Raw genomic sequence first — 8,820 nt, forward strand, 5'->3', positions numbered from 1 at the left:
TCCTATCCACATGGTCCTTGACCATCCTTAGTGCGTACTTAGATAGCCTTACAAACTTGACCTCGTCCTGATCGACTGACATCCGATTGCGAAGCAGGAGAAACTCTCTTTTGTCTGCTCTTGCACTCTCCGAAAATTACTCCCCATTGAAGTCCCCTACCAAAGTATCTCCCAATACCGCAAAGCCTCTTCCAACTCTTATATGTAAAGTGATGTAGTCTCGGGGTCACTTTTTCCATCAAAATGCGGAGGTTTTAATTTCGAAAGTTGCTCAACTAGCTATTGCATCTGTCTGACTGCATTAACTTACTCTTAACCTTGGTTCCCATCATTCCCATTTAAAATTCCAACTTCTTCGAGTGCCCTCATAATTCCATCTACCCTGGGATCATCTACAATTCCAGCTTGCGGACCTATACGACCTCGACCTCGACCTCGACTACTCAAATTCACAAAGTCACACCACTCACTTACCTGTTATAATCCCATTCAGGAATTAAAGACCTAAACCAAGCTAAACCGGTCTAAGATCCTAGGCAGGTATACATAACAGCAGTCAAGCAACCAGCATGCAATTTTACACAATAGCACAACATCTCAACCAAAGAGATTCGCGTACTTACCTCGGGTCCTGCCGCACCTGCACTTTACGGTCAATTCGACAACCAGTCAATCACTACACAAACAGTCAGGAGGTACACGTAGCATGCAAGGTCTCCCTACTGGCTACCCAAGGTCATTGCTCCTTATCACTCCAAGCTTCGACCTACATGGATCGAGCTGACCTTGCTCTGATACCAAATCAAACAGGGATGTCACGCCCCGAATCCTACGACGTGCGAACATCCCTCCAAGGTCCATTACAAGTGCGACGTCCCAGGACACGTCGCCGACCCAACGCCCAACACAGAGATTAAAGCACACACGGAAGCAATACAATACCCGAACAGTTTTGAAACAAATGGCCAAGGATAGCCACTCAGCAAACAACATGAACAATTACACTTGCGTTGATACTGGGCACCAGACACAATATTCAACTACAGCCCATGCTCAAAAATCAAAAGCAGTTCAAGGCCACTACAACTAGCCGGGGCTCCTCCCAAAACACTTCGGTACGCCTGCCATCCTCAAGGCTGGGGTCTGAAAATGTGGTTTAAACAACAATGAGAATAATCTCAGTGAGTAATTCCCTAAACCTAAACTAGGCTAACGTGCACCTCCAGAGGGTAAATAAAACACATAAATCACTGAACCAGTATAATAATCAATATTAGTTCACTCGGGCCTATAGCCCAATTCACTACTCCGCCATGCAGGTTAGACTTTTAATATCATTATAAAACATATGCGAGTAAATCGACCCGAAGGCCACAGTTTGTCCCGACCCGAAGGCCCGACCCGAAGGCCACAGTTTATCCCGACCCGAAGGCCCGACCCGAAGGCCACAGTTTATTCCGACCCGAAGGCCCGACCCGAAGGCCACAGTTTATTCCGACCCGAAGGCCCGACCCGAAGGCCACAGTTTATCCCGACCCGAAGGCCCGACCCGAAGGCCACAGTTTATCCCGACCCGAAGGCCACAGTTTATCAACTGGCCCGTCATGTATACCAATGCACTCAGTTTCGGCTAATGGCAAGGCATGATATGCGATTCATATGCCCGAGAATCCAAAGTCAATTTCCCAGGCCAAGATGCCAGACACAATTATTCACAAATTTGACAATTTCAAGGCATTAACGGCATGTTCAATCTACTCCATTTTTGCCCCAAATAAACCGGCACTTATTCCCCACACTTACTCCAATTCAATTCAATAAGCCCAAGGCCCGCCAAGCTATTCCATTCTTAGTCCCGCTAGACATGCGACATGGCATCATACAATCACATTCAAGTCACGTTTAATTTAGCATCCTCTCGGGTGATCATCGTTTCCTAAGCCGTTCACCCTAAAATCTCAAATAAACAATTATGGCCCGAATCCTTCCGATACTAAACCAGCCATGAACGGTCCGTCTTAAGCGCTCAATTCACTTTCAATTCATCACATTAGGCTCCCCAATTTGCTACGAAAAACAACTACTACTCGGCCTACACAAACTAACCCCCAAATTGATCGCGCCTTGTCCGATTCAAACCCGATATGGACAGCCACTAAATCGATCGTGCCGGGCCATTTAATAACCTCAAAATGTCCCATTAGACTCTCCAAGATACCATTTTAATCAACCACCATAATGCCAATTAAGGCGCGCACTAGAATCCGCATTCTAGACTCGAACTTCCCCAAACTTGGGCTATTCCATTCCAAACCTGACCAGCCATCTCTCGGCACTTACATAGCCGCGAAACCTCATCAAACGGTCACTATAATTCACCAAATCAGCCGTGACATCAACCCCTACCATCCTTTGCACAATAACCCCTAAATTACCCTAATTTAACCCCTAAACTCGTCTAGAAATGCAAATAATCCTAATTAGGGTTTAGGGTCAAACTCACCGGGTGTCCTAAGCTTCAAACCGAGCCGAACACGCGGCAATGGCGGCTCCTCCGGTGAGGTGCTCCCACGGCCAAACAAGAGAAAGAGAGGGAGTGATGGTCTGTGGGTGGCAAGGGCTGCCGCCGAGGAGAGGGACGGCGGCCCACGGTCGGCGCGACGCATGGTCGAGCTGGCCGGCGACGGCGCGGCACGCGGCGGCCAGCCGAGGCGAAGGGCGGCGGCGACGGCTTGCTGCCGCGCGCGCGTGAGGAGAGAAAGGGAACGGCCGGGGCGGCGGCGGGCGGTGGTCAACGCGACGGCGGCCGGGCTTGCTTGGCGGCGGCGACCGGGCGGAGTGGCCGTCGGGCGGAGGCGGAGGGCGGCCGAGCAGCGGACGGCGACTGGGCAGAACGGAGCAGAACCAGTCGCGGGCGAAGAAGGAGGAAGAAGAAGAAGAACAGAGGAAGAAAGGAAAAAGAAAGAAAGAAAAGAAAAGAAGAGAGAGAGAGAGAGTAGGTGGGGGTGGGTGTTAAGGGGACGTCTGCAGAGAGGGGGGGGAAGACGCGCGCGGGGTCAGAGGGAGGGAGAGAGAGAGAGAGGAAATAAAAGAAAATATTTGAACATTCAAATATTATTTGCAATCCGATGGCTCAAATTAAAAACCGAAAATGGTCTACCGGTCCAAAATAAGCCTCGCACATAAAAAGGGACAAAGGCCAAATTAATTAGACCAAATTATAACGGGGGAGGTCTACTAGTCCAAATTCGCACGTGGTCAAAAACTCCCCTTTTTCCATCATTCCTGACAATCTCAACATTGGTTACCATAATATTGACATCGTCCAATTTATTTGTCCCGAAACTCCCGGAAATCGACTGCCAAGTTCGGGATCCAAATAACGGCCAAATTTGATCGAGTGCGATTCTAGCGAAATCTCTAATTTAAAATGATAACCGGGAGTGATCAGTTCCCGGGCGAGATTTTACTATAAGCACACTGACAATTTACGCGTTTTATAAATCCCAAAAATGGGCCGAAATTCGGGATGTCACACTCGAGAGGTTTGCTAGATGGCGCTCCGTCACGACTCCTTCCCACAAGTTCTCAGAGAGATCCACCGCAACCAGTGTCGACAGTTGCCCGAAACTTTATGGAATCCCACTCATCCTATTGATGGCCACCGAAAACTCTTTCAAAGAAGACAAGTTTCCAATCATCCGTGGAATAGAACCTTGAAATGAATTCTGCCAAAATTGGAGGTACCTTAACCTCTTTAGTTTTCCTAGAGAATCTGGCAAATTACCAGACAACCGATTGTTCCCCAAGTTCAGATTTTCCAACTTGCTATCGTTGCATCGAGCTAACCCGTCAATAAAATCAGTTATCTCACCGGTAATTCTATTGACAGAAAGCTTTAGGACACTCAAATCACATAAGCTCCCTAAGGATTTCGGAAGCCGACCTTTGAGGTACGAATTTTGGGACATGTCGAGTTCTTGGAGGGATGCTAAATTCATAAATTCATCTGGAAGCTCGCCCCCGAGACCATTTGAGTTTAGATCAAGATGAACGAGGCGAGTGAGATTGAACAGCCATCGGGGTGACGCAGAGTTGAAGTTATTGTTCGAGAGATCGAGGACCTCAAGCGATGTGACATTGATGAATGGAAGAGAAAAAGGAAGCTTTGCCAGGAAACAGTTGGGCAAGCGCAACTCCGTGAGAGAAGGTAGCGAATTGATTTCTCGAAGCCAATGATCTGCGGCTTTACTGAGATCGGTGGCTCTGAGATTAAGGTATATAAGGGAAGAAAGGCCAGGAAGCCAAAGAAGATCGTTTTGGCTCGATTCGGCAAAACAATTGCTGAGGTCCAGATATTGCAGTCGTGAAAGATTTCCTAGACTCAGAGGGATCGTTCCGCCGAAAGACGTGTCCGACAGATTGAGGTATCTCAGCTGCTTTAGCGAACCGATGAATCCCGGGAGTTCGGTGCCTCCAAAATTGTTCATGCTCAAATCCAAGTAGTTCAACTCTTTGACATCGAGCAGAGAAGGACTGATCTCACCCCCCAGCGCTTGTCCTGGCTTGAGATCGCCGCTTAGAGTATCATCCACATACGGGTTGTGGAGATTAATCTCAACGACTCGCCCAGTCAGATTGCTGCATACAATTCCTCTCCATTTGCAGCAATCTTTCTCAACCCATGAAGCGAGCCGGCCAGAAGGATCCGTGAAGCCACCTTTCAACTTGGCAAGTGCTTCTCTTTCACTTTCAAAGCAACCTGAAGTGATTGCCCCAGTGGAAAGTGCAAATTTTACAGTTTCAGGAAATAAAGTAGCGAATGATAACCATTCTGTTCCGGAATGAGTTCCTGAAACAGAAATAAATTTTTCTATTTCTGGTTAATCTATTTCTATTTCTGGTTCCAGAATGAGTTTCTGAGAAAAGAAACCCGTTTGATAACAACAAAAAATTTCTATTTCTGGAACAGAAACCCGTTTGATAAAAGCACAAAATTTCTATTTCCTGAAACAAAAACTCGTTTGATAAACAACACAAAATTCTATTTCCAAGAAAAAAAATCCATTTTTTAAAAAAAATGGAATAAAAATCATTAGAAAATCCAAAAAATTCCTAAAAATCTCAAAAAAATTCAAAAAATCCAAAAAAATTGAAAAATTCTAGAAAAATTCATCATAATTTCCAAAAAATAAAAAAAATTCAGATTTTTCTAGAAAATAGGAAATTTGTTGAATTTTTTCAAAAAAAATCAAAAAATCAAAATTTTCAAAACTTCATAGAATGACTTGAAATACCTGTGACCACCCACTTTTAGTGAAACTTAAATTTTTTTAAGTGCCCAAAAAAAATCAAAAATCAAAAATTCCAAAAATTTTAAAAATTCACAGAATAGTTTAGAATACATGTGGCCACCCAGTTTGAGTGAAATTTAAATTTTTTAAGGTGCCTAAAAAAATTCAAAAACTCAAAAATTTCAAAATTTCACAGAATAGCTTAAAATACCTGTGGCCACCCACTTTGAGTGAAATTTTAATTTTTTGAGGTGAAAAAAAGCAAAAAATCAAAAATTTCAAAACTTCATAGAATGACTTAGAATATATGTGGCCACCCACTTTGAGTGAAATTTAAATATTTTTAGGTGTCGAAAAAAAAATAAAAACATAAAAAAATCAAAAATTTTAAAACTTCACAGAATGACTTAGAATGCCTCTAGCCACCCACTTTGAGTGCAATTTAATTTTTTTAGGTGCCCAAATGGTATTTTTGAATTTTAAATTTTTTTCGGCTCCTAAAAAAAATTAAATTTCACTCAAAGTGGATGGCCACATGTATTCAAAGCCATTCTGTGAAGTTTTGAAATTTTTGATTTTTTTTCTTTTTTTCGGCACCTAAAAAAAAAATAAAATTTCATTCAAAGTTGGTGGCCACAGTATTCTAAGCCATTCGTGAAGTTTTGAAATTTTTGCTTTTTGCTTATTTTTATTTTTTTCGCACCTAAAAAAATTAAATTTTTTCAAAGTGGGTGGCCATAGGTATTCTAAGCAATTCTGTGAATTTTTGAATTTTTTTATTTTTTTATTTTTTTCGGCAACTAAAAAAATTAAAATTTCGCTCAAAGTAGGTGGCCACAGGTATTCTAAGCCATTATGTGAAGTTTTAAAATTTTTAATTTTTTTCTTTTTTTTTTATTTTTTTAGGCACTTAAAAAAATAAAATTTCGCTCAAAGTGGGTGGCTACATGTATTTTAAGCCATTCTGTGAAGTTTTGAAATTTTTTCTTTTTTGCATATTTTTATTTTTTTGGCATCTAAAAAAAATTAAATTTCACTCAAGGTGGGTGGCCACAGGTATTCTAAGCCATTCTGTAAAGTTTTGAAATTTTTTATTTTTTTATTTTTTTTCGACACATAAAAAAATTTAAATTTCGCTCAAAGTGGATGGCCACAGGTATTCTAAGCCATTCTGTGAAATTTTGAAATTTTTTATTTTTTGCTTTTTTTAATTTTTTTCGGCATCTAAAAAAAATTAAATTTCGCTCAAATTGGGTGGCCACGTGTATTCTAAGACATTCTGTGAAGTTTTTAAATTTTAGATTTTTTGATTATTTTTTATTTTTTTGGCATCTAAAAAAAATTAAATTTCGCTCAAAGTGGGTGGCCATAGGTATTCTAAGCCATTTTGTGAAATTTTGAATTTTTGACTTTTTTTTATTTTTTTCAGCACCTAAAAAAATTTAAATTTCGCTCAAAATGGGGTAGCCACATATTTTAAACCATTATGTGAAGTTTTGAAATTTTTGATTTTTGGCTTTTTTTTCCCACCTCAAAAATCGTAACTTCCAGATGAGCATGTGTTTTAAAGAAAGAGTTCTCTCAGAAATGATTCTCATTTTTTGTCTAGAAATAGAAAACCAACTTTTTTTTTGTTCTGATTTCTGGTTCAGAATCGGTTCTGGAACAAAAACTTGTCCCAGAAATAGAAAAATGAAATTGCGTTAACAAACGGGTTTCTGGTCCAAAACTGATTCTGGAAATAAAAAATCAGTTCTGGACAGAACCAGAATGGTTATCATGCGGTACCTAAAAGTCCTGATAGGAACAGGAGAGGAAGAAGTTCAATGGGGGAGATCTTATGAGCCATTCTTGCAGGCAAAACAAGAATAGACGAAAGGAGGGTAGTATCAGAAGTTCAGACTAGCTTGTTTAGACATATATAGTGGACTAGTGCCCGCCTATAATGCAAAGTAGGCAGCGTCCATTGTTAGTCTGACTTGACTTTGACTTCGAGTTGATGTCATCAAAATATAACGTCGAACCAGTTGAGCGTCATCGACCATGTCATCTAAACTGTTCTTGTTTTCCCCTTGTCTGGAACGTATTTAAAACTTGTAGACTTGTGTCACGGGCCGACGGTTCCTTGGCCGCGGAATAGCCCGTGAGGCGCCTGGCGCGCGGAACGCACCAGGCCAACCATCGTTCATTAGCTGTTCCCAAGAGCAACACGGCGAATGTCTTCTTCGTATCGAGTCATACCACGCCCAGCTTGGCTCGGGCGTCTAGTCCATCGAGCGGGACACACAGAATACTTTCGGTACGACAACTGGTTTCGGCCTGCCATGGCCTCATTAGGAGAGCGGCATCAGCTCCCGACCAGTTTGTGCACGGGAGGCCAAACCCGCCTTCAGAGCTCCTACGATATATTCGTTCCATCCTAGAACTCCTAGCACCAACCGTCTTGATGCCACTCCCACGACCCAGTTGTACTTCATCCCTTCTGCGTCCTTACTCTTCACCCGATAACCCCGAGCATCACTAACAAGGGTACAAGAGTACGAGAGAATCACGGTCCGTGACATTCTCCCCCACTCAATTCCACAACGTCCTCGTTGCGGGCTGTTCTGTCGCTTCCCTGCGTCAATTCTCACCATCAATGCCGCTGTGGGGGCTTACACGAGTGGTGTCACCATCAATGCCGCTGTGGGGACTTACACGAGTGGTGGACGCTCGCCCAACAAAACAACTTTTCTCCACTGGTGGCTTCGGCAGACCAACGGAGGTTTTTCCCCCTTGTTGATAACGTGATAATAGACTCATCTTCAGACTCGCCAAATTGATCCAGGAACGTTTTTCCCTATTCAGTGAGGAATCAGTTCTTTTCCCGTGCCCCTGTTCATCCTAGGAGCAAGTCGAGAGCCGCACTTTGTCCGAGCTTTTGCTCCGGCGATTCACTCTCCGCCCACGTAGGACCGGGTAGTCCACAGGTTTTCTGCGACTCACTCACTTACTGGAGGGATCCTGCTCTGATACCACTTGTCACGGGCCGACGGTTCCTTGGCCGCGGAATAGCCCGTGAGGCGCCTGGCGCGCGGAACGCACCAGGCCAACCATCGTTCATTAGCTGTTCCCAAGAGCAACACGGCGAATGTCTTCTTCGTATCGAGTCATACCACGCCCAGCTTGGCTCGGGCGTCTAGTCCATCGAGCGGGACACACAGAATACTTTCGGTACGACAACTGGTTTCGGCCTGCCATGGCCTCATTAGGAGAGCGGCATCAGCTCCCGACCAGTTTGTGCACGGGAGGCCAAACCCGCCTTCAGAGCTCCTACGATATATTCGTTCCATCCTAGAACTCCTAGCACCAACCGTCTTGATGCCACTCCCACGACCCAGTTGTACTTCATCCCTTCTGCGTCCTTACTCTTCACCCGATAACCCCGAGCATCACTAACAAGGGTACAAGAGTACGAGAGAATCACGGTCCGTGACACTTGGATGACAACTTCTGGTCTATGGTTTTTATGACACAGAAGCGCCAT

At 43.7% G+C, this 8,820-nt stretch overlaps 1 protein-coding gene across 1 annotated transcript; it reads right to left on the reverse strand.

Annotated features, from left to right (window-relative positions):
- Positions 1-3,632: 3,632 nt before the first annotated feature.
- LOC115669576 (receptor-like protein EIX2) lies at positions 3,633-8,820 on the reverse strand. The gene is made up of 2 exons (XM_056320604.1): positions 8,592-8,820; positions 3,633-4,762 (listed from the first exon to the last, which is right to left on the reverse strand). The coding sequence occupies exons 1-2, from the start codon at positions 8,818-8,820 to the stop codon at positions 3,633-3,635; spliced, it is 1,359 nt and encodes a 452-aa protein (XP_056176579.1).

The sequence above is a fragment of the Syzygium oleosum genome, unplaced genomic scaffold (genome assembly GCF_021117445.2).
Source record: "Syzygium oleosum isolate NSW1041296 unplaced genomic scaffold, Sole_v2.1 Sole_v2.20, whole genome shotgun sequence".
Taxonomy (NCBI): Eukaryota; Viridiplantae; Streptophyta; class Magnoliopsida; order Myrtales; family Myrtaceae; genus Syzygium; species Syzygium oleosum.

Coding starts and splice junctions, on each gene's coding strand:
- LOC115669576 (XM_056320604.1), bottom strand. CDS start 8,820: ATGGCGCTTCTGTGTCATAAAAACCATAGACCAGAAGTTGTCATCCAA. Junction 4,763..8,591: donor CGTAGGAGCTCTGAAGGCGG/GTTTGGCCTCCC, acceptor CAATCACTTCAG/GTTGCTTTGAAAGTGAAAGA.